This window comes from Dendrobates tinctorius, unplaced genomic scaffold, assembly GCF_039654945.1.
Source record: "Dendrobates tinctorius isolate UK_male_01 unplaced genomic scaffold, ASM3965494v1 ptg000140l, whole genome shotgun sequence".
Lineage (NCBI taxonomy): Eukaryota > Metazoa > Chordata > Amphibia > Anura > Dendrobatidae > Dendrobates > Dendrobates tinctorius.
This window is the reverse complement of record NW_027361808.1, coordinates 8,168,328-8,195,226: the sequence shown is the minus strand read 5'-3', so window position 1 is coordinate 8,195,226 and position 26,899 is coordinate 8,168,328. Positions and strand designations below refer to the sequence as shown.

Genomic DNA, 26,899 nt, shown 5'->3' with positions numbered 1-26,899 from the left:
CGCCTCAAAACGCTCACAGTAGACACCGGAGCAGTGGGGGAATGAGAAAGAAAGGACAGTATTGTATTTTCTTTTTAAATCAGTACGGACATTGTGGTGCCCAGAATGGAGGACTAAGTGAAGTGATTTATCCTGTATACAGAACTATGGGGAGTGCATTATCCTATATGGAGGACTAGGTGGTGCACTGTACACTAAATGAAGGACTATGGGAGTGCAGTATACTATATGGAGGACGATGGGGAGTGTAGTATACTATATGGAGGACAATGGGGAGTGTATTATCCTATATGAAGGGCTATGGAGTGTACTTTACGATATGGAAGGCTATGTGGGGGCTATTATAATATTTGGAGGGCTATATAAGAGCCTTCATTTTGTATGCAAGTAATTATATAGTGTGAAGGTTTGTGTGGGGACCATCATACTGTGTGGAGGGCTGTGTGGGGGGCAATTATACAATGTGGGGGGCTGTGTGGAGGCATTATACTGTGGGCTGTAGGTGGGATCATACTGTGTTGGGGTCACCACACTTTTCTGGGTGAGTTGAGGGCTGGGGTATAGTAGAGTCATCATACTGTGAAGGTGGAGGGATCTTACAGTGCTTGTGGGGCACTTTTGTTGACCTCATACTTTAAGAGTGCTATGAAAGGGGGATCTAGGGCTTCAGTAGGAGTTAAATTAGTGGGCACACAGCAGGTGTAATAATAGGGACATATACTGCAAAACTGAGTAGCTGCTGTCGTATCACCAGTATAAGGTGTTTGTGGATAGATGGGACAGTGCTACAAATGTGAGAAGTTATATACAGTTATGTCCATATATATTTGGACAGAGACAACATTTTTCTAATTTTGGTTCTAGACATTACCACAATGAATTTTAAACAAAACAATTCAGATGCCGTTGAAGTTCACGCTTTCAGCTTTCATTTGAGGGTATCCACATTAAAATTGGATGTAGGGTTTAGGAGTTTCAGCTCCTTAACATGTGCCACCCTGTTTTTTAAAGGGACCAAAAGTAATTGGACAGATTAAATAATTGTAAATAAAATGTTCATTTCTAGAACTTGGTTGAAAACCCTTTGTTGGCAATGACTGCCTTAAGTCTTGAACTCATGGACATCACCAGACGCTGTGTTTCCTCCTTTTTGATGGTCTGCCAGGCCTTCACTGCGGTGGTTTTCAGTTGCTGTTTGTTTGTGGGCCTGTCTGAAGTTTAGTCTTCAACAAGTGAAATGCATGCTCAATTGGGTTGAGATCAGGTGACTGACTTGGTCATTCAAGAATATTCCACTTCTTTGCTTTACAAAACTCCTGGGTTGCTTTGGCTTTATGTTTTGGGTCATTGTCCATCTGTAGTATGAAACGACGACCAATCAGTTTGGCTGCATTTTGCTGGATCTGAGCACACAGTATGGTTCTGAATGCCTCAGAATTCATTTGGCTGCTTCTGTCCTGTGTCTCATCATCAAAAAACACTAGTGACCCAGTGCCACTGGCAGCCATGCATGCCCAAGCCATCACACTGCCTCCGCCGTGTTTTACAGATGATGTGGTATGCTTTGGATCATGAGCTGTACCACGCCTTCTCCATACTTTTCTCTTTCCATCATTCTGGTAGAGGTTGATTTTGGTTTCATCTCTCCAAAGAATGTTCTTCCAGAACTGTGCTGGCTTTTTTAGATTTTTTTTTAGCAAAGTCCAGTCTAGCCCTTTGATTCTTGATGCTTATGAGTGGCTTGCACCATGCAGTGAACCCTCTGTATTTACTTTCATGCAATCTTCTCTTTATGGTAGATTTGGATATTGATACGCCTACCTCCTGGAGAGTGTTGTTCACTTGGTTGGCTGTTGTGAGGGGTTTCTCTTCACCATGGAGATCATTCTGCGATCATCCACCACTGTTGTCTTCCGTGGGCGCCCAGGTCTTTTTGCATTGATGAGTTCACCAATGCTTTCTTTCTTTCTCAGGATGTACCAAACTGTAGATTTTGCCACTCCTAATGTTGTAGCAATTTCTCAGATGGGTTTTTTCTGTTTTTGCAGCTTAGGGATGGCTTGTTTCACCTGCATGGAGAGCTCCTTTGACCGCATTTTTCCTTCACAGCAAAACCTTCCAAATGCAAGCACCACACCTCAAATCAACTCCAGGCCTTTTATCTGCTTAATTGAGAATGACATAACGAAGGGATTGCCCACACCTGTCCATGAAATAGCCTTGGAGTCAATTGTCCAATTACTTTTGGTCCCTTTAAAAACAGGGTGGCACATGTTAAGGAGCTGAAACTCCTAAAACCTTCATCCAATTTTTATGTGGATACCCTCAAATGAAAGCTGAAAGTCTGAACTTCAACTGCATCTGAATTGTTTTGTTTAAAATTCATTGTGGTAATGTCTAGAACCAAAATTAGAAAAATGTCACTGTCCAAATATATATGGACCTAACTGTATGTCTTTGCTGTGATCTCTGCAGCAGAGTTGTGGCTGAAAGAAGTTGCCATGCTGGTTTCAGTCAGGTGGAAAAGATGGGAAAAGTGAATGACTCAGCTGTAAGTCACTATCAATAACTACTGTAGTCTCTTATGTTCTGCAGCACTAGTGTCTACCACTAAATATATGGTCACCATATGGCAGTAATATCAGCGTTGGTATTTGTATAGACATTTTTTTTTAGCAACAACATCTGCTGAGGTTCTCCTACATTCACTATTAAGATGCGTCACCATAGTTGTAATCAGGGTTACCTGGTTAGGGGCCCACTCAGAAGTTTCACACACACCCCATCCCCTGAACCAAAACAATTGCTAAGCCTCCGAGTCAAATCATCAATAAACACTAGTGATCTAGTTTTACAGAAAACGTGGTACACTTTGCATCATGAGCTGCTCCACACAGTCTCCATACTTTCTTCTTCCCACCATTCTTGTACAGGTCGATCTTAGTTGCATCTGTCCAAAGAATGCTTTTCCAGAATTGGGCAGCTTCTTAAGATATTTTTTGGCAAAGTGTAATCTGGCCTGTCTATTTTTAAGGAATATTAATAGCTTGCACCTTGTGGTGAGCCCTCTGTATTTGCTCTCATGAAGTCTTCTCTTTATGGTAGACTTAAATACTGAAACACCTACTTCCGGGAGAATATTAAAGAGATGTAATTCCTAAACTCTTACTCAAATTAGGATGCAAAAGTCCTCAAATTAAGGCTGAAAATCTGCACTCTAAGCCCATATTGATTTTATATCTAGAATATGTTTTGGTAAACGGCTAAAATGGTAAAACCTGTCACTGTGCAAATATTTCTGGATCTAACTGTATATACAGTATTTTGCAGATTAAAAGACATACCGTATTTTTCGGACTATAAGACGCACTTTTTTCCTCCAAAAATGTGGAGGAAAATGGGGGGGGTGTGTCATAGTCTGGATGTACCGGTTCTGGCTGTGGTGGGGAGGTGGGGGAGCAGCATCGGCGGAGCAGCGGGTCACAGGATGCTGGAGCCGGTGGCTGCGGCTAACTCCTGTTCCCGCTGCTAAAGAGAAATGAATATTCACTGTTTTCCACGCCCATGGGCGAGGAAGGAAATGAATATTCATTTCTCTTTAACAATAGTATCTTGATATGATTGGCCCCCAACCCCGGCCCTGGTATGCATGATCCCCAATCCTTATAATTGGCCCCCATCCTGGTATGCATGGCCCCACCATAAAACATTAAAATCAAAACAAACCAAACCACTACACTTCCCTTCACAGCGCTCCCTCGCAGTGTCCTGCTCCGATGTCAGCAACTGCTTTATAAATATTCATTTCTCTTAAGAAGAGCCACTGAGTGCTACTGAAGAGCAATGAATACTCACTGCTCTCTGCGCACACAGGCCCGGCGAGTATTCCGGGAGATATGCTCTGCTTGTGAGCAGCACATGACGTCCCTGCCATGCACTGCTCACAAGCATAAAGCAGTTGCTGGCACCGGAGCAGGATGCTTCGAGGGAGCACTGGGAAGGTAAGTGTAATTTTTTTTTTTTCTGATGGGGTCCTGCATACCAGGATGGGGGTGAGGGCCACTTATAAGGATGGGGCCATGCACACCAAGACCGGGATGGGTGCCAATCATACCAGAATAGGGATGGGGACATGCATACTAGGATGAGATGGGGGCCCTGCATACCAGGATAGGGACGGAGCCATGCATACATGGGCGGCACGGTGGCTCAGTGGTTAGCACTGCAGCCTTGCAGCGCTGGGGTCCTGGGTTCGAATCCCACCAAGGACAACATCTGCAAGGAGTTTGTATGTTCTCCCCGTGTTTGCGTGGGTTTCCTCCGGGTACTCCGGTTTCCTCCCACATTCTAAAGACATACTAATAGGGAATTTAGATTGTGAGCCCCATCGGGGACAGTGATGATGTGTGTGCAAAAACTGTAAAGCGCTGCGGAATATGTTAGCGCTATATAAAAATAAAGATTATTATTATACTAGGATGAGATGGGGGTTCTGCTTACCAGGATAGTGATGGGGCCATGCATACTAGGACGAGATGGGGGGCCCTGCATACTAGTGTAGGGATGAGGGCGATCATTCCTGCCAGGATAGGGATGAGGGATCCATGCATACCAGGATAGGGATGAGGGATCCATGAATACCAGGGTAGGGATGATGGGGCCCTGTGTATCAGGATGGGGATGAGGGGACCATATATACCAGGATATGGGGATATTAAGTACAGAAGTGACCACATTTTATGCTTCAGTTTTTGTTTCCTAATTTCTTCCTCTAAAACCTAGGTGTGTCTATAGGCAGAAAAATACGGTACCTAGGTTCTAGAGGAGGAAAATAGAAAAAAAATTGAAGCAACCACTGTGCCCATAGACATGGATAGGTAATAGAGAAAAATCAAGCACAATAAACGGTACACATTCCTATACCAATGTGAAAAGAGCTTTATTTGAACAACTTAAGAGTGCACAGATATAGAAACATTAAAAACAGTAAAACACAGACAACATGGCTATATCATCTCAGATTGACATATGCATGAATGGAAAAATGTGTCACATGATGAATAAATTGTAATAAATATTCAAATAATGAAATATCAAAAAATGCTATCTAGACACAAACAACACTAAGTTATATGCATGTCCATATGTCCACAGATAATATGCTCATAACCTATGCAAAATAGGCTGAAAATAAAGCTAATATTGCACCCACTAGAGATAAGAAAAAAAGCGCTATTCATATGATCTGTATAAGACCAATGAATGTTAATATAGAAAAAAAAAAAAAAAGATGATAGAATAAATTTCATGCACATATCAACATAACAAAAATCCAGTGTTACACCAGAGCATAATGGTGGAATCTAAAATGTATATTTTGACAAGCGCACTGAAGCCATCAGAACAAATCCATTCAACGTGTAAATAGAAAATACATACTTGCCAGAAAATGATTAAAGAGCCATATGACGGGACCCATACATCCCTACGTGTATCACTACCTGGTGTAGCTTCATCAGGAGAAGGTATAACCCTATTGCTTAGGTCTGCTTTAAATAAGGGTGAGTACTCACAATATGCAATATTAGCTGTATTTTGTGCACCGTTTATTGTGCCTGCTTTTTTTCTATTACCTAAAAAATGTAGTCATGACGCACTGTTATGGGGAGGGGGATCAGCTGCTGACACTGTTATGGGGTTAAGTTCCCCCAATTTGGTACTAATATCCCTCATCCTGATGTACCTGTGGCCCATCTTTGTCCCATACTGGTATGTATACTCGCCATCCTGGTATACAGTATATGATCTCCATCCTGGTGTATACAGTGGTGAAGATAAGTTTTGCATTTTTAAAAGTGTGATTAATTTTGTCTGGTTGTTGTGATGCCATTTTCCTGGTGATGAATTGAAAGTGCATGAAGTTGTCGTCATGTAAGACCTTAATTTTAACCAAAATGCTTTAGGATATAGGTATGATCATTTAATTAAAGAAAACGGACTGCCGAAAGTTTTGCATATACTATTTATTGCTCACAACATAGAGAGTAATTCATTGTATACAATGCCATAACTTAGTATTTTGTAGCATAACCTCTTGCCTTAATTACTGTACCACAACGACGGGGCATTGAAGCCACTAGGGTAGTCAAGACGTCTTGTTCCATTGCATTTGCAAATCTGCAAACAATTCATCTTTATTTCTATAGATACGAACCTCAACTCAGCTCAAAGGCAAACATTTTTCTTTGCTAACTTATTTTTAACTAAATTGGATGTGTGCTTAGGGTCATTGTTGGCTGAAATTTCCAGCCCTGTTTTACCATGTGGTAGCATTACATTCTCCAGTATATCCTTGTATACTGTAGCATTCGTATTTTCATCAAAACTATGTAGATGGCCAATGGCTGGAGCAGAAAAGCCGTCCCAAACCATGACATTGCCACCACCAAGTTTCACTGTAGGTGTTTGGTACCTTACATCATTACTTTTTCCAATTGAGAGGTATATACAGTGCCTTGCAAAAGAATTCGGCCCCCTGGAACTTTTCAACCTTTTCCCACATATCATGCTTCAAACATAAAGATAACAAATGTAAATTTTTGGTGAAGAATCAACAACAAGTGGGACACAATTGTGAAGTTGATTGAAATTTATTGGTTATTTTAAATTTTTGTGGAAATTCAAAAACTGATAAGTGGGGCGTGCAATATTATTCGGCCACTTTACTTTCAGTGCAGCAAACTCACTCCAGAAGTTCATTGTGGATCTCTGAATGATCCAATGTTGTCCTAAATGACTAATGATGATAAATATAATCCACCTGTGTGTAATCAAGTCTCCGTATAAATGAACCTGCTCTGTGATAGTCTCAGGGTTCTGTTTGAAGCACAGAGAGCATCATGAAGGCCAAGGAACACAACAGGCAGGTCCAGGATAATGTTGCGGAGAAATTTAAATGCGGATTTGGATACAAAATGATTTCCAAAACTTTAAACATCCCAAGGAGCACTGTGCAAGCGAACATATTGAAGTGGAAGAAGTATCATACCACTGCAAATCTACCAAGACCCGGCCGACCCTCTAAACTTTCATCTCAAGGAGAAGACTGATCAGAGATGCAGCCAAGAGGCCCATGATCACTCTGGATGAACTGCACAGATCTACAGCTGAGGTGGGACAGTCTGTCCATAGGACAACAATCAGTCATGCACTGCACAAATCTGGCCTTTACGGAAGAGTGGCAAGAAGAAAGACATTTCTCAAAGATATCCATAAAAAGTGTCATTTAAAGTTTGCAACAAGCAACCTGGGAGACACACCAAACATGTGGAAGAAGGTGCTCTGGTCAGATGAAACCAAAATCGAACTTTTTGGCACCAATGCCAAGCGATATGTTTGGCGTAAAGGCAACACAGCTCATCACCCTGAACACACCATCCCCACTGTCAAACATGGTGATGTGGCAGCATCATGGTTTGGGCCTGCTTTTGTTCAGCAGGGACAGGGAAGATGGTTAAAATTGATGTGAAGATGGATGGAGCCAAATACAGGACCATTCTTGAAGAAAATCTGTTGGAGTCTGCAAAAGACCTGAGACTGGGACGGAGATTTATCTTCCAACAAGACAATGATTCCAAAGTTAAAGGGGCCAAATAATATTGCACGCCCCACTTTTCAGTTTTTGAATTTCCACAAAAAATTTTTAAAAAAAAACAATAAATTTCGTGCAACTTCACAATTGTGTCCCACTTGTTGCAGATTCTTCACCAAAACTTTACATTTGGTATCTTTATGTTTGAAGCATGATGTGTGGGAAAAGGTTGAAAAGTTCCAGGGGGCCGGAAACTGTATAGTGCTTGCCATCGCTACCAATCAGATTGAACTTGGATTCATCTGACCACAACATCTAATATTAATCTGTCTCTTTCCATTGACTTTGTTCTTTGGCAAACTCAAGTCGGACCTTCTGGTTCTTTGCAGAGATGAAAGGCTTCTTGACTGGAACTCGTACATTCCACCCTACTGCTCTTAGCTGTCGCCCCACAGTTTGGCGACTCACTTGGACCTCATATTCTTTTTCATTTTTGTGCAAAATCTGTACAGCACTTTTATGGACATCAGATACTGACTTTTTTTTAATACTGTAATCAACTTTGGAGGAAGTTTTCTGTGGTCGTCCAATTCTAGGTTTGTCAGCTGTTCCTTATTCAACTTTTTCTTTCTTTATTATAAGTGACATTTGACTCAGGGCAGTCGAATTCCATAATTACCTCTTTTTGGCTTTTGCCTGACTTCACTCTCAGAATAATAAGCTTCTGGACATCTGATGATAAATTTGACTTTGCCATGATTTATCCGAAAAATACACAAACAAAAAAAATAAATTTTTTTGGCAAAATTCGACTACCCATGACAGAATATGTAAAACATTTGACCCAGAAAATGTTGAAAACGAACACATAAAGGGATAAAACAATACTAATCACAATTTTCATCCTTCTAGCTGACAACCATTTGCTTCCTGTTTACTAAAATCACCAGGAAAATGGCATGAGAACAACCAGACAGAAATAATCACACTTTAAAAAAAAAAAAGCAAAACTTTTGGTCACTATTGTATGATCCCCATCCTAGTATACACGATTTCTATCCTGGTATACAGTATATTATCCCTATCCTGGTGTATATGATCCCCATCACAGTATATATGATCGCTATACTTGTATATATGGCCCCCATCTTGGTATATATGATCCCTATATCCTGGTATATATGTCCCCCATCACGTTGCATGTTAAAGAAAAAATAATAAACAATTCTGCTGCCCACCTCTCTAGCAGCGCAGGTTCCTCTTCTGATGCCAGCAACTGACTTCAGTGTGTAAGTGGCGCAGAGCATGACATCAATGCCATGCGCCCCCACATGCTGACGTCAGCTGTTGGAATATTCACTGCTCCATATGCCAGGGACAATGGGCATGGGGAGCAGTGAATATTCATTTTCCTTAATAGCGGCGGACACACGTGACCGCCCAACCACTGCAGGAAGCCGGGGGCTGTGGCTAACCTGTATGCCATAGGGTGACAGTGCATTCTATAGAAAAAATAAAAATTAGTTTTATTCAAAGTCTCACCCCTTATAATTGTTATACATAATGATCTGTAATATCCTTAAAAACTTAGTTTCTTTTGGTTGTGTTTAAAAGGTGACTCAATGTCAGTCTTTGAACACTTAATAGCCGTTAAAATAGGATTTGAGTAGCTTTAATATAGGGCAATAAGAGCCCACCGCTCCTTGAAACTCTCCAATTCAGTTATTTGTAAAGAATATTTAATATTAGTTTGCATTTCCTGTTTCAAAGTCAACTTGCCAGATTACAGACAACTTTCAGTATTATTCACTGTTTTATGCAAGTCTAATCTCTAAATATTTAGGCAGCGGCCTACAGTATACCACTCCCATGTGTCTTTTACTGTCTAATTAAAGGGAATCTGTCACCCCTTGGGATGTTTAAAAGCTATTACTATGAGCATACAGGTGATAGAATTGTTGAAATAGTCTTACCTGCTTGCTTCATAGCTGCTGTCTTGTTGCTGAGAACTAGACTCTAGTGTTCCTTTGCGAACTACCCCCCTTCCCATCCACGTCACAGGATCATCTGATGTACAGTTGCGCCACCGGAATCCCGCACTCGCGTGATCATGTGTACCCTCTTCACTCTGATATCGGCATTGGCTTCATTGTTCTTCTGCATAGGCAAGTCACTTCTAGTCAAACTGTATGATGCACCCTCATCTTCCTCCAAAAATTTTTGGGGAAAATGTGCATCTTATAGTCCCCAAAATAAGGCATCTTTAACACCTTAGTATTTGTATTATATATTTCATTTGTGAAAGCAATGAGGCAGAATGTTGTTTTTGTTTAAAAAATTGCTGAAGGCATTCAGAGCTGGATAGAACTAAACTGTGTTCCAAATTATTATGCAAAAAAAGAGTTTAGGAGTGATAAGGTTAGAATTTTTTTGTTTGTCATTTAAACTCATTGATGGTGATGTGTGTCAGGGCTCTTTATATCACTGAAAGCAATTGCAGATACCTGTGCAAATTAGTTTGGCAGGTGTGTCCAAATAAAGGCAAGACTACTTAAGAAGGCTGTTCCACATTATTAAGCAGCCTACATTTTTTGCCAAAATGGGAAAGAAAAAGGATGTGTCGGCTGCTGAGAAGCAACAAATTGTGGAGTATTTAGGTCAAGGCATGACTACAATCAACATTGCCAAGACACTTCATCGTGATCATCGCACAATCAAGAAGTATGTAGCCGATTCCCAGCACACACGTGTGCGTGCTGATAAGGAAAAATTGAGGACTCTTTCCAACAGGCAATTGCATCAGGTTAAAAGAGCAGCTGCAAAAATGCCTTGTCATAGCAGCAGACAAGTTTTTTTAAGCTGCTGGTGCCTCTAACGTCCCCCAAACAACAAGATGCAGGGTCTTTCAGAGGTTTGCAGCTGTGCGTAAGCCATCCTGTCGACCACCTCTATCCACTGCACACAAGCAGAAACGGCTCCAGTGGGCCAAACGATACATGAAGACTGACTTCCAAACTGTTTTGTTCACCGATGAGTGCCGTGCAACGCTCGATGGTCCAGATGGATGGAGTGGAGGATGGATGGTTGATGGACACCCCATGAAAACACGGCTAAGGCGCCAACAAGGAGGAGGTGGAGTAATGTTTTGGGCTGGAATCATGGGGAGAGAGATTGTCGGCCCCTTTAGGATCCCTGAAGGAGTAAAGATGAACTCCATAATCTATGTGGAGTTTCTAAAACAGCACTTCCTGCCATGGTTCAAGTGGAAGAACCGTGCTTTCCGCAGCAAGATCATTTTCATGCATGATAATGCACCGTCTCATGCTGCAAATAACACATCTGCATCTCTGGCTGCTATGGGAGGACAAACTTATGGTGTGGCCACCATCTTCCCCTGACCTCAACCCCATTGAGAACCTCTGGAGCATCATCACAAGGAGTGTCTATGATGGCGGGAGGCAGTTCACATCTAAGCAACAGCTCTGGGAGGGTATTCTGTCCACGTGCAAAACAAATGAAGCACAAACCATCCAAACACTGACAAATTCAATGGACGAGAGAGTTCAGAAGCTTCTTTCGAACAAGGGGTCCTATGTGCAAATGTAACATCACCTACAATAAAGTTTTGAATTGAAAACTGTTTGATTTCATTTTGTAATAAGCTGATAATGCTTACAATTTCACAATTGACCATTTTTTTGTTCAAAATAAAAATAAAGAGATTGAAAACTCTGCTGTGCATAATAATTTGGAACATGCATTTTGAGTGTTTCTTATTTTTAAAAATATACTGTTTTCATAGGCAGTTTGTTCAAAAACATTGCAATTATACTAGAATATTAGATGACTGGAAAATAACAATGACTGCAATTCATATAGGTAATTTAGAGAAAATATGAGGAAATATTTTTTGCACAATAATTTGGAACACAGAGTAGTTTGAAGGAATTTAGCAAAATCCATGATTTATGGGCTTTGTTCTTGTAGCTTTCATATCATATAGGAAATGTACTAAGCCCTTTTCTTCCTATAGGTGTAATAAAAACTTGGGCATGGGACCTGAGTCCAGACAAGCCTTGTACACGGACAGATACTGGCTGTGTGTGTTCTTGTCTCCAATGCATCAATCTTAATTGGACCAACACTGGCAGATCTGGAGACCCTTTTAGTCTCACCACAAATTAGCTCTCTCAGGAAAGGAGTTTACACAACAATACTGAAAATCTTTCATTCCTGTGGAACTCACAATTTTGCCGAGCTATACAGTAGTATCAAGATGGCACTGATGGGAGACTTTGGCAGGTCCCTTGCTTTCTGGGGTAGACCACCGATGTGCCAGGATCACGGAGGTCTGAATGGAGCCAGTGCACATTCCAAAAATTGACAGTGACACTTAAATGGTTAACACCTGTGATCTGAGCTCAGCTTCGTCCCCAGCCATTAGAGACAGACACTGGCTATGTAACATTGCCAGCATTAACCACGTGTGGAGATCCCTCAGCTGCTGATCTCTGTCCACACGCAATCACGTACGTGTATGGGATTTGTGTTAAGCCAAAAAAAAATTTGCAAACTGTAAATAAGAATTTTTAAAAAACTAAACTTGCCTTGAAGTTTCTAATCACCAAAGCTGTAGAAAACCACAGGGTACATACAATAAATGCACACGTTTTTAAAATTTACTGAAACTACAACAAACTACAAAAATGTCACTCGGCTTTCACTATAGTTTACCTTTCCATTGCTTTAGCAGTGTAAGGTAGATGCATTTCGATGCTGTGCTCATCTTCATCTGTCTGTAAAGACATTCGCTCGAACATCCCAGTCTTCCACAGCTCTCCATAAACTAAAAATATGTATCAATGATTTAGAATATTAGAATAGGTTATTTGAATGGAAGCAAATATGAAAAGAAATATAAATCCAGGAATATACAATATACTAGATGGAGGTGATGTCACGATGGGGGCAGGCTTTGCAGCGTTGAGAATCTCCCCCCCCCTATGTGCTCACCCACCTATCCACTCTGTATTTCCCCATGTGCTGACTTCTCCCATCTGTGCTCTCTTCTTTGACCTGTCTATACCACAGCTCCTGGGCAGGGGAGACAATACTGACATTACAGCAGGGAATCGCAGAGGATACATTTTGTGAGGTAAAATATTGTTTAAAAGCAGTGAAATATTTTACCTCACAAAATGAATCCTCTGTGATCCCCTGCTGTAATGTCAGTATTGTCTTTTGCTTCCTCCCCTGCCCAGGAGATGTGGTATGCTCCATACACGGTCAGACACAGACAATTTTGAAAATGAACTTTTGATCGTGGGAAAACCCCTTAAATGTGACCGGCTTCCTCTGCCTGTAGACACGTCGCGCATCTGCCGCTGGGATCAGACGAATGATTCACTGCGCGGAATTCGCGCACGCACAGTGTGACGGTGTTCCACTGGTGGTACCGCACAAGAGGCTGCGTGAGTGTGTGAGTATGAGAGTGTGAGTGTGACTAAGTGTGTGGTGCCTACAGCGCATAGAGTGTGTGTGTGTGTGTGTGTGTGTGTGTGTGTGTGTGTGTGTGTGTGTGGTGCAACGGTGTTCCGCTGGTGGTACCGCACAATACGTTGGTACCAGCAGCAGTTTCCATATTGAGACACCCATCACTTGGGTGTCCCAATATGGTGGTCGGTGAACTTCCGCCGCTTGGAATTCTGGGATACGGTGACATCTGGACAGAACAGGAAAGGAAAACATTACAAGGCAATTATATAAATAGATATGTAGCCAGGGTGGCAGTATATGTAAATGGACACACAAGGGTGGTAAATCACAGAAAGTGCAATGTGCAGTAACAGCAGTAAAGATAAGTGTATACAAAGATAACACAGTGGTGCTAGTTAGTGACCTCTTCAGAATTTTCCATATTTCTGCATATATTTGACCTAAACCTGCATCAGATGTTGACACAAGTCCTAATAGTAGATACAGAGAACCAAAATCAAACAAATGACTGATTTGAAATGAGTCAAAAATGCTCACTGGGCTGAAAAAGGTTACAAAAAAAAAAAAGTTTGGACTCCCCCAATCCTCAGTCACATAAGTTATGTACAATTGTGGGAAGTTCAATATGAATAATAACCTCCCCAGGACCAGTCGACCAACATAGATCACTCCAATATCAAGGTATATCAGAAACTTTTCCCTATCATATGCTCCTATTTTAATTTTTTTTTAACATGTTGTGAATTAACCCCTTAACCCCCAAGGGTGGTTTGCACGTTCATGATCGGGCAAATTTTTACAATTCTGACCACTGTCCCTTTATGAGGTCATAGCTCTGGAACGCTTCCATGGATCCCGGTGATTCTGACATTGTTTTCTCGTGACATATTGTACTTCATGTCAGTGTAAAATTTCATTCAAATAACTTGCGTTTATTTGTGAAAAAAACGGAAATTTGGTGAAAATTTTTAAAATTTCGCAATTTTCCAACTTTGAATTTTTATGCCATTAAATCACAGAGATACGGCACCCAAAAAACGTAATAAGTAACATTTCCCACATGTTTATTTTACATGAGCACAATTTTGGAACCAAAATTTTTTTTTGTTAGGAAGTTATAAGGGTTAAAAGTTGACCAGCGATTTCTCATTTTTGCAACACCATTTTATTTTTACGGACCACATCACATTTGAAGTCACTTTGAGGGGTCTATATGATAGAAAATCCCCAAAAGTGACACCATTCTAAAAACTGCACCCCTCAAGGTGCTCAAAACCACATTCAAGAAGTTTATTAACCCTTCAGGTGCGTCACAGGAATTTTTTTAATATTTAAAAAAAAAAATGAACATTTAACTTTTTTTCACAAAAAAAATACTTCAGGTTCAATTTTTTTTATTTTACCAAAGGTAACAGGAGAAATTGGACTGCAAAAGTTATTGTGTAGTTTGTCCTGAGTACGCTGATACCTGATATGTGGGGGGGGGAACCATTGTTTCGGCGCATGGCTGAGCTCAGAAGGGAAGGAGCGCAGTTTGACTTTTTCAATGCAAAATTGGATGGAATTCAGATCGGACGCCATGTCACGTTTGGAGCGCCCCTGATGTACCTAAACAGTGGAAACCCCCCACAAGTGACCCCATTTTGGAAACTAGACCCCCCATGGAACTTATCTAGATATGTGGTGAGAACTTTGAACCCACAAGGTCTTCACAGAAGTTTATAAAAATGATCTTTTCACCCCCAATTTTTATTTATCCAAGGGTAACAGGAACCTAAAAGTTATTGTGCAATTTGTCCTGAGTACGCTGATACCCCACATGTGGGTGTAAACGACTATTTGGGTGCATGGCAGAGCTCGGAAGGGAAGCAGCGCCATTTGACTTTTTTGGCTGGAATTGAGATCGGACACCATGTCGCGATTGGAAAACCCCTGATGTACCAAAATCGTGGAAACCCCCCACAAATGACACCATTTTGGAAACTAGACCCCCCAAGGAACTTATCTAGATGTGTGGTGAGCACTTTGAACCCCCCCCCGTGCTTCACAGAAGTTTATAACGCCCGGGCGTGAAAATAAAAAAAAATCGTATTTTTTCCACAAACATGATCTTTTAGTCACCAATTTTTTTTATTTTTCCAAGGGTACCAGGAGAAATTGGACCCCAAAAGTTGTTGTCCAATTTGTCTTGAGTACGCTGATACCCCATATGTGGGAGAAAACTACTGTATGGGCACACGTAGGGCTCGGAAGGGAAGTAGTGACGTTTTAGAATGCAGACTTTAATCGAATGGTCTGCGGGTGTCATGTTGCTTTTGGAGAGCCCCTGATGTACCTAAACAGTGGAAACCCCCCACAAGTGACCCCATTTTGGAAACTAGACCCCCCAAGGAACTTATCTAGATGTGTGGTGAGCACTTTGAACCCCCAAGGGCTTCACAGAAGTTTATAACGCCCGGGCGTGAAAATAAAAAAATCATTTTTTTCCACAAAAATGATATTTTTGCCCCCAATTTTTTATTTTCCTAAGGGTAACAGGAGAAATTGGACCCCAAAAGTTGTTTTGCAATTTGTCCTGAGTAGGCTGATACCCCATATGTGGGGGTAAAACACTGTTTGGGCGCATGGCAGAGCTTGGAAGGGAAGGAGCACCATTTGACTTTTTCAACGCAGAATTGGCTGGAATTGAGATCAGACGCCATGTTGCATTTGGAGAGCACCTGATTTGCCCAAACAGTGGAAACCCCCCAATTCTAACTCCAACCCTAACCCCAACACACTCCTAACCCTAATCTCAGCCCGATCCCTAGCCCTAGCCCTAACCCTAGCCCTAATGGGAAAATGGAAATAAATACATTTTCTTTTAATTTTATTATTTTTCCCTAACTAAGGGGGTGATAAAGGGGGTTTGATTTACTATTTATAGCGGGTTTTTATTTTTGGCAGCTGTCACACGCTAAAAGACGCTTTTTATTGTAAAAATTTTTTGCATCACCACATATTGAGAGCTATAATTTTTCCATATTTTGACCTACCGAGTCATTTGCGGTCTTATTTTTTGCGGGACGAGTTGACATTTTTAAAAGTATCATTTTCGGGCACGTGACATCTTTTGATCGCTTTTTATTCCGATTTTTGGAACGCAGAATGAACAAAGACCTGCATTTCATGAATTTCTTTTGGGGGGTGCGTTTACACCGTTCCGCCTGCGGTAAAATAGATAAAGCCTTTTTATTCTTCAGGTCAGTACGGTTACAGCGATACCTCATTTAGGTCTTTTTTTATGTTTTGGCGCTTTTATGCAATGAAAACAATTTTATATTAAAAATTATTATTTTTGCATCGCTTTATTCTGCGAGCTATAACTTTTTTATTTTTTCGCTGATGACGCTGTTTCGCGGCTCCTTTTTTGCGGGACAAGATGACGTTTTCAGCGGTACCATGGATATTTATATGCGTCTTTTTGATCGCGCGTCATTGCACTTTTTGTTTGGCGGTATGATAATTATTTTTTGCTTAGTTTTTTTATTTTTTTAAGGGGTTCGCTAAAGGGGTTAACTAGTGGGACAGTTTTATAGGGCGAGTTGTTACGGACGCGGCGATACCAAATATGTGTACTTTTATTGTTTTGGTTTTTTTATTTCCCAAAAAATGAATTTATTAGGGATTTTTTTTTTTTTTTTTAATTTATTTAGCGATTTTTTAAAAATTATTTTTACACTTTTTTTTAACTTTATTACATTATCCCAGGGGGGACATACCTGTCATGTGACAGACCGCTGATCTGTCACATCACAGATCACTGTGACAGATCAGCGATCTGTCACAGGCACTGCACAGGCTTTCCTCATGCCTGCGCTTTGCAGGCACTGAGGAAGCCAGCTACCTGCAAGCCCCCGAAGGTCCCCGTCGCCATCTTGGATTCGGGGACCTGCAGGGATGGAGCCCCCCGCAGCAGCGCTGCACATTGCGCTGCTGTGGGGGGCTCAGGGAAGCTCGGAGGGAGCCCCCTCCCTGCCGATGCTTCCCTTTAACCCCCGATACACCGCGATCGTGTTTGATCGCGGTGTGCAAGGGGTTAACGTGTCGGGGCGGTCCATGACCGCCCCTGACACATTGTGCCGGGTGTCAGCTGTGATAATCAGCTGACACCCGGCCGCGATCAGCGGCGCTCACCACGTGGGCGCCGCTGATCACTGTGACGTACTATCCTGTCCCTGGGAATTAAGTCCCAGGGCACATGGACGGGATAGTACGTCACGTGACAGAAAGGGGTTAGATATACCTAAGATTTTTTTTCTATTGCATTTGACTATGACCTTTGGCTAGTGTCGCATATTATCCCATATTGGTTTGTAGTTTGTGCTCTGGGAAACAGTGACTACCAGACTCCTTTGGAGGCAGCTTATCTCAGAGAATAAAAGTATCGGCAGTGCAAAATCGTACAAGCTGGATCCTTCTCTCCCCCAACATCACCTATTGGGGGAAAAGTCAAAAGGCTCTAAACACATTAAGGCCCCCATACACATTGGAGATCAATAGCTGATGGTCCAATGTGTATGGTAGACCAAGCTCACTGATGGTCCAGAGAGATGCTGACCGATTTCAGTCTGCCGATTGCATTGTTCTCACAGAGATAAGCCGCCGACAGCTTTCTCACACAACACAGGGCATCCTCATCTCCTGTGTATGGAAGAGTCTGTTGGCCAAAGCATCATTCGGACGATAGCCATCTAATGTGTATGGCCAGCTTTAGACTGTCAGCTTAGCACAATGATAGACTAATTTGTATGGGGATCTTTCACACGTAGATAATTGTTAAATGTCTGTCCAATCAGACTAAATATTGTGTCTGTGTATGTAAATGCTAATTTAACCTAATTATAATAATAATAATAATAATAATAATAATAATAGTAGTGTGCAATTAGATATCTAAATGGCAACTCTAACTTAAAGGGCCCCGTTACACATAGCGACGCTCCAGCGATCCCGACAACGATACGACTTGGTAAGGATTGCTGGTACGTCGCTACATGGTCGCTAGTAAGCTGTCAAACAGGCAGATCTACTCAACGACACAGCAACGATACGGCGATCCGTGTAATGACCTCGGCGGTCATTGGGCCCTTGTCACACAGCAGCTATTCTGACAACTCAGACCTCGAAAGACGTGCTTCAGCGTTGCCTTTTCCACGCCCCTCTGCTCCGAACGGTGGCCACTACTGCGCTATCACTACGCGGTTTGCTTCAGCGTCCCTGTCTGTGTCGCTAGTGCGCTGTTTATTCGTAGATCCACAGTCACTGACACAGGGACACGTGATTATTTTAACTGTACATGTTAAATGTTATGATTGCATATAATTGATAGCTGATTTATAAAAGGAAACGCTACAAAGATCCTAATTTGAGACCACCAATCGGAGCTGAGGGGGGGTTGAAAAGACATTAAAATCACGCCTGAGTCCCTGAGTTCTGAGTGGCAAACGAGGTCGCTCATTGTTGTTATGGCGTCAAACACAGTGCTGTATGCTGGCCAGCGGGACACCAGCGATCAAAAAATGGCCTAGGACATTCGAGCACGATCAGCGATATCGCAGCGGGGGGGCGGTCGCAGCTATGTGTCACACGTAGCGAGATCACTGGCGAGGTTGCTGTTGCATCACAAAACCTGTGACGTTTCAGCGATCTTGCTAGCGATCTCGCTAACGATCTCGCTATGTGTGAAATACCCTAAAGAATGGAAGGTTTTACGTAGAACCATTATAACAGAAGATGAGATGATTTTTTGGGTGTGTATGGCTAAAGCCCCCACACATCTTAGATGGCCATCAGCAGAACAATAGTTAGGAATAGAGTTGAGCGACTTTGGTCGGATCGGGTTTCGTGAAACCCGAATGAAACAAAATAAGTTTCAGATGAAACTCGTCCGACTAGAGCAAAACAAAGTCGGAGTTTCGTCCGAAACCCGACCCCAATGCAAGTCAATGGGAAATAAAAGTCGGACGAAACTCCGACTTTTTTTGCTCTAGTCGGACGAGTTTCAACTGAAACTTATTTTGTTTCATTCGGGTTTCACGAAACCCGATCCGACCAAAGTCGCTCAACTCTAGTTAGGAAGCCAACTCTGCCGTCTCTCCATTACACCAGCGCGCTAGCTCTGACGAACATTCCTGTGCTCTCTATAAACGATCCGCTGGCAGACATCTGTGATCGCAGCTCATCTCAGGCAGAACAAAAGGATTTGCAGAACTAATATTCGACCGACAGCGCTCCCTCCTGACTCAGCCATACATTTTGGCGTTCAGCGGAGGATTCATGTGTTTTTCAATGGGAGAGAGGCGAAAGTCGCTACCTGACTGGCAGTGACATCTCTCCCCTGAAAACAAAAGAATCAGAAATTGAAACAGCAACTGACTGATCCCTTTCTCCCCCACAAGATCTGGACAGAGAGAATAGTGAGGATCCCCAACATATCAGATGGTCAACGAGCCCTGCTGAAACTTGTGGGCTTGGCCGACTTTTCTAATGAAGTTATCTACATTCATTACTTGCTTAGCTGACACCTCTGGGACATACCTTTCTGATCAATATGGAGGTCATATAGGGGCGTTCTATATATATCCACCGTGGAAAGTGCACATCTAGAAAGAGCCACATGGTGGGAAGGGCCGAGAATGAAAACTCTTCGCCTATATACATTGGAAAAAAAGGAACAACTGGTCAATCTGTTAGCATATATGGAGACATGGCAATAACAGTAATACAATAAAATCAGCAGATATTGCAGGAATAGAACATTTAGACTGTAGAATTGTGATCACATAATAAGAATTAGAATCGCTCCATACACTTCGATGTCAGTGGCAAATTACTAGGTGCACTGGTTACCGACCACTTGAATTTCCCTGGTTCAGTCCTGTCTAAATATTTGATCCAATTCTAGATCATATTTCCTAGAGTGTGGCTGTATGATATTTATGTTACATATTGCATTGATTACACCAATAATCATTTTAGAAAAACTCTCGATATGCTGCATGGGTATAGTACAAAAATCACAGCTCTACCCGTAATACACCAAAAATTAATGGTACACCAGGTAATCCAGACATCCTTGAATGTATGATTGGAAGGATGCACAGCAGTCAGAAACTAACTGGACTGACAATTCTATCATATCCGGATACCTGTGTATAGAATTGAAAACCTCTGGCATTTATAAGTTCTAACTAGAGATGGGCAGACACCTAGATTTTCAAAGTTCAGGTCTGGCAGGTTCGGCCGAACAGTTACCAAAAGTTCGGGTTCGGGTACCAGAACAGTACCCGTACCCTTACCCCATTTGCTTGAATGGAGAGACTGAACATCTATTGTTTGCCACGCTGTCATGTGCAAGACTGCACGGCAAACACTGCTTCTGATCGACGGTAAAATCATCACCGTCGGCCAAACAGCCGCGGTTCCCAGCGTGAGCGCGCAGCTGTTATTGAAGGTATAAAGTTTACCTCCAGTCACTGGTGTCAGCTGATGGGACTAATGCTCTCATCAGCCGACACCTGCTGACGCTAATAACAGTGACAGCAGAAGCGGCTCATAGGAGTATTCATCAGCCGATGCCTGTTCTGTAAATAAATAATTGAAGAAAAAAAAAAACAGTATGGATTCCCCTGTAGTTTTGATAACCAGCCAGGCAAAACTCACAGCTGGGGGTTGCAACTCTCAGCTGTTAAGGGCCCGTTACACATAGTGATATCGCTAGCAATATCACTATAACGTCACTGGTTTTGTGACGCAGCAGCGATATTGCTAGCGATATCGCTATGTGTAATAATTACCTTCGACCGGCTCCCCCGCTGATTATCACTGATCGCGCGAGAACGTCCTGAACCATTTCTCGTCAGCCACTTCCTGCTAGGCTTCCTGCTCTGGCGACGGGCGACGAGCGACGGGTGGACGCGGGCGGGAGGACGTCAGGATCGCCTCGTCTGACAGGTAAGTAGCGACCCCCGACCACTGCTATGTCGCTGGTGAGATCTGCCTGTTTGGCAGCTCACTAGTGACCACTTAGCGATGCACCAGCAGAACAAACTCCCTGTGTTCAGGGGGCCGAACCCAAAGAGTAACACGGACTTCCTGGTGTTGTCCGTGTTTGGTACGGACGCCAAACTTTACTGTTCGCATTCGCCTATCTCTAGTTCTAACATCAAAACATGAGAGATATTTGTATGGTTAATAACACTATAGAAAGCCTTCCAACTGTGCAGAGTGCACATACACAGCTAGCAGAATGCCAAGCTCCACTTCAAGAGCTGTACAGACACAATATGGTATGGATTACTGAGAAATATGAGAATCCCTAGAACTGTACATGCAGGTAGAGCAGAAAAGGACAATAAAGGTGGGTTTGACTGCTGGGATTCACAGGATGATCTTATTATAAATTTGCCAGGGATTTACTATCACAATAAAGCAAATGAAAACCACTGCAAAATGTAAAAAAAAGATGCTGTTGGCTCTGAAATGTACATTTTTTTTAATCGATGCAGGTGAACAAAGTTGTTTAACGCCTTCATGCCGCAGTCCATTTTCGGTCCCCTTCCTCCCAAAGCCATAACTTTTTTTTATTTTTCCGTCAATATGGCCATGTGAGTGCTTGTTTTTTGAGGGATGATTTGTACTTTTAAACGAAACGACACCATTGCTTTTACCACATAGTGTACAGGAAAAAAAAAATCGAAGTACAGTGAAATTGCAAAAAAAACTGCAAGTCCACGATTGTTTTTTTGTTTTTTTTACCATGTTCACCAAATGATAAAACTGACCTGCCATTATGATTTTCATGGCCATTACAAGTTCGTAGATACCAAACAACATGTATAGGTTCTTTTTAATTTTAGTGATGAAAAAAAAAATCTAAAGTTTGTTAAAAAAAACATGGATTTTTGTGATAAACTCACCGTAAAATCCTTTTCTCCGAGACGCTCATTGGGGGACACAGGTACTGTGGGTGTATGCTTCTGCTGCCTGGAGGCTGACACCAAGTGAAAAAAAGAGGTTAGCTCCTCCTCCGCCATATACACCCTCGCCCCGATTGCGGGCGGAAATCAGTTTGGTGCAAAAGTAGTAGGAGAACAACAAAATCAGCCTTAATACAGGTACAACATGTCCAGAAAAAAACCACCCTAATATCAAATAAAAATGAATACTAATTAAACAAACAAGAACCAACTTGGCTAATAGGGTGGGTGCTGTGTCCCCCAATGAGCGTCTCGGATAAAAGGATTTTACGGTGAGTTTATCACAAAAATCCATGTTTCTCCTTCGCCTCACTGGGGGACACAGGTACTGTGGGATGTCCTAAAGCAGTCCCTGGGTGGGAGTTGACTCACCGATCCAAGCTACGTGCACCTCTTGTCTAAAGGTGCGTCACTGCTGCTTGGAGAATCTTTCTACCCAGGCTCGCATCCGCTGAGGCCCGAGTATGGATATAATAATGTTTTGCAAATGTGTGCAAGCTGGACCAGGTTGCTGCCTTGTAAACCTGTTCCGCTGAAACCTGGTGCCGAAGCGCCCAAGAGGCGCCCACTGCCCGAGTAGAGTGTGCTCTGATCCCTGCCGGAATCGACGCGCCTCTGATGCAGTAGGACTCCTGAATCGTGAAACGAATCCATCTGGCTATGGTCGATTTTGAAGCAGTGAGTCCCTTCCTGCGCCCTTCGGGGAGCATGAACAGCGTGTCCGTCTGATGAAAGGGTGCCGTCCGCGACACGTACCTCCGGAGGGCTCTTACCAGTTCTAACGTGTGAAGAGCCTTTTCCACACGATGCACCGGTGCTGGACAAAAAGAGGGCAAGACAATATCCTCATTGATGTGAAATAAGGAAACGACCTTCGGCTGAAAGGGAGGGGCTGGTCTGAGTACAACCTTATCCTTATGGAAAGTGAGAAACGGGGCTCAGCAGGATAGGGCCGCCAGCTCCGAGACCGGCCTGATAGAAGTTATGGCCACCAGGAACACCACTTTCCAGGAAAGGTACAACAAAGATACATCTTGTAGCGGTTCGAATGGGGCTTCCTGCAGAAGGCTTAGGACCAGGTTAAGGTCCCAGGCGTCCAGGGGCGCCCAATAAGGAGGTACCAAATGGGAGACCCCCTGGATGAAAGTCTTCACCTGCAAATTGGTAGCAATTCTGCGCTGGAACAGGACGGATAAAGCCGATATTTGTGTCCTGAGGGAGCTTGGGGCTAACCCTGAGTCTAGGCCAGACTGGAGAAAGGCCAAGATGTTGGGGATAGAGAATCTCAGTGGAGAACCACGGTGTCGACACCAAGAAAAGAAAACCTTCCAGGTGTGATGGTAAATTCTCACCGAAGTAGGCTTCCGGGCACTAACCATTGTAGTGACCACCTCGCGCCCAAAGCCTGCCTGGGTTAGAATCCAAGATTCAATGGCCATGCCGTCAAACACAGGGCCCCTGAGCTCGGGTGGAAGATCGGGCCCTGGGACAGTAGATCCGGGCGCTCTGGCAGTCGCCAAGGAACATCGGCGAGCTGCTGCACTAGATCTGCGTACCACGCTCGACGGGGCCAGTCTGGGGCCAGCAGAATCACTGGCACCCCTTCTGCCTTGATCTTGATGACCCTCGGAAGTAGTGGCAGCAGGGGGAATAGGTATGGGAGGTGAAACTGGTTCCATGGCAGAACCAACGCATCCACCGCAATTGCCTGCGGGTCTCTGGACCGAGCGACATACGTGGGCACCTTGGCGTTCACTCTGGAGGCCATCTGGTCCACATCAGGTGTCCCCCACTGTTGGCAAATCTGCTGGAAGACCTCGGGGTGTAGTGACCACTCCCCGGACGCAAGCCCCTGCCGGCTGAGGAAGTCTGCCACCCAGTTCTCCACGCCCAGGACGTTGACTGCCGATATCACCGAGTGGTTTGACTCAGCCCAATGAAGAACGTGTCATACCTCGCGCATGGTTGCTCTGCTGCAGGTGCCCCCTTGGTGATTTATGTAAGCCACCGCCGTGGTGTTGTCCGATTGAATCCGGACGGGATGGCCTGCTAGAAAGTGAAGAAACTGTTACAGAGCCAGCCGGATTGCTCTTATCTCCAACAAGTTGATCGGGAGGCGTGCCTCCTGCGGGGACCACCGTCCTTGGGTCGTGTAGTGGCGAAACACCGCTCCCCAGCCGAGGAGGCTGGCGTCAGTTGTCACCACCAGCCACTGGTCTGGAGGGGAAAGGGTTTCCCCTGAAGCAAAGAGGAACTGGTTATCCACCACCCGAGCGACTGCCTGACTTGAGGGGACAGTCGGCACCGGCGATCGAGCGTGAAAGGGTTCTTGTCCCAGGATGACAAGAGGGCGTGCTGCAGGGGGCGAAGATGGAACTGGGCGAACGGTATCGCTTCCATTGCTGCCACCATTTTCCCTAGAATCCTCATCCCGAACCGGATGGCATGAGGGACTGGTTGGCAAAGTGTCCGGACTCCCTGCTGGAGAGCTAGAGCCTTGTCTCGAGGGGGAATTACCAACCCTTGACAAGTGTCGAAAATCATCCCTAAAAAGAAAATTCTCTGAGCTGGAACAAGGGATGACTTCTTTACATTGACCAACCACCCTAAGTGGGCAAGCGTATCTAGCGTGATGCTGACATTTTACTCGTATGCCCGCCTTGAAGGGCCCTTGACCAAGAGGTCGTCCAAGTAAGGCAAGACGACTCTGCCCCGAGAGTGCAAGATGGCCATGACGACTGCCATGAACTTTGTGAACACTCTGGGGGCCGTGACTAGCCCAAAGGGTAGCGCTGCGAACTGAAAATGAAGACCGTTGATGGCGAAGCGTAGAAACCTTTGATGTGGAGGGAAAATGGGAATATGTAGATAGGCGTCCTGGATATCGATAGAGGCCAAGTATTTTCCCTACCCCATGGCCGATATGACTGAACGGAGAGACTCCATCCGGAAATGTCTGACCCTGATGAATTTGTGCAGGAGCTTCAGGTCCAACACAGGTCTGACAGACCTGTCCTTTTAGGGAACCGCGAATAGGTTGGAATAGAAGCCATGAGCTTTTTCGTGTTCTGGCACGGGAATAATGACTCCGTTGCGCTGGAGCGATTCGATGGCTCCTAGCAAAGCCCTTGCCCGGGTATCCACCCTGGGAAGACGGGAAAGAAAAAACCGTCTTGGGGGGTGTCCGCCTGGCAAATGCCTCGAGTCCTTTGGCTGACGATCTTTGGGACCTGGATCCCCTCAACCTGGGCTGGTGAGTACACATTCTCCCCAACGGGTTGGCTCTATATGAGACCTGCCGCTCTCTATCCAGGTTGGGGCGACCTGAAGCAGCGGAATTAGCCGCTGCTGTCCACCAGGGGTTGCGAAAGGCCCGAAAACGTGCCTGAAACTGGTGGTGAAAAGGCGGTTTGCTCTTTTGTTGAGGGAGAAAACCGCTCTTCCCTCCTGTGGAGTCAGAGATGAGCTGATCTAACTTCTCTCCGAATAGGCGGCGCACTGATAAGAAAGAGAAGTCAAGGACTTCTTGGAGGTAGAATCGGCCCGCCATGTCCTTAACCATAGAGCTCTCCTAATAACAATTGTGTTAGCGGCAGCAAGTGCCGCGCAATGGGCCGCATCCAAAGATGCATTGATTAAGTAGTCCCCAGCCATAGCGATCTGATTCATGATCTCCGATACCTCTGCAGGTAGGTCCCTATCCTGCAAGGCTTTGCTTAATGATTCTGACTAAGAGATCATGGCCTTGGCTACCCATGTTGCTGCGAACGAGGGAGAGAGGGCTGCCCCTGATGCCTCAAATACTGAGCGAGTCAAGCTTTCTATGAGACGATCCGTGGGATCCTTAATAGAAGAACCACTAGGTATGGACAACAGGGTTTTAGAGGCTAAGCGTGACACAGGTGGATCCACCGTAGGAGATTCCGTCCATTTTTTACAGAGGTCCGCAGCAAACGGATACCTCGCTTCGAGCGCCTTCTGACCCGAGAAACGCCTGTCCCTGTGTCGCTGTACTATGTCCTCAAACTCTGGGTGAGCGCAAAAACTCTATTCGGCCGCTTAACCCGCTTAAATGCCACCTTATGGCCTGAAGCTGCGGTGGAATCATCCTCAATCCCCAAGGTCTGGTTGACGGCTTCGATGAGGCTGTCCACTGTTCCACGAGACCCTGGAGCATCCAGGTCAAGGGGTTCGTCTGAGTCGAAATCTGAAGTTTGCTCGCTATCATCCACTGGTGACGGGGAGGGAGAAGTGAAACTCACGGATGCCAAGGCACTGGATGGACTGGGCGACACCGTGTGGGTTCGTTTCCCCTGGGTCTGCCTGGAGTGAGAGCGGCCCCTGCAGGCCGGTAGCTCTTGTGAGGTGGAGGTTCCCTCTAAGGCCGACGAGCCACTGTCCCTGCCCCTATCTGGGGCACGAAGGGACTCGACTGCCCTCGTAAGCGACACCATGGACTGTGACAGTGATAGAGCCCACTCCAAGGGACTTGGTACACTGGTCCCGGTCGCAGGGGAGGGCTTCTGGGCACGTTCAGAATCGCAGCCTTCGCATAATCGCTTGTTCGGCGCCCGCGGAAAAGCGGCCAGACAAGAGATGCATGCAGCATATAAAAACGTGTGCGTCTTCGCTCTTCCGGACATGCTGTATCTGTCAGGCATCCGCTGCAGACCGCTGGGGGGAGAGGAGGGAGCTTCTCGTCTTTCCTGTAGCGTGGCCCCTCGGGCAGCACTTATCCTAGTCATATGCCCCCACGTGTCCTTGATGTGCCGGGCGTTGCTCTAGCTTCAAG

The 26,899-nt window shown here is 44.3% G+C and overlaps 1 protein-coding gene across 2 annotated transcripts in view; it reads right to left on the bottom strand.

The window, feature by feature from the left end:
* Positions 1-26,899, bottom strand: part of MEMO1 (mediator of cell motility 1) — a 233,703-nt gene that overhangs the window by 110,845 nt on the left and 95,959 nt on the right. For both annotated transcript variants that reach the window (XM_073545114.1, XM_073545113.1), the window contains exons 4-5: positions 19,667-19,779; positions 12,326-12,437 (exon numbers count right to left, since the gene is read on the bottom strand). In XM_073545114.1, the coding sequence (XP_073401215.1) occupies positions 12,326-12,437; positions 19,667-19,779 (225 nt within the window). The remainder of the gene's footprint in view (positions 1-12,325; positions 12,438-19,666; positions 19,780-26,899) is intronic.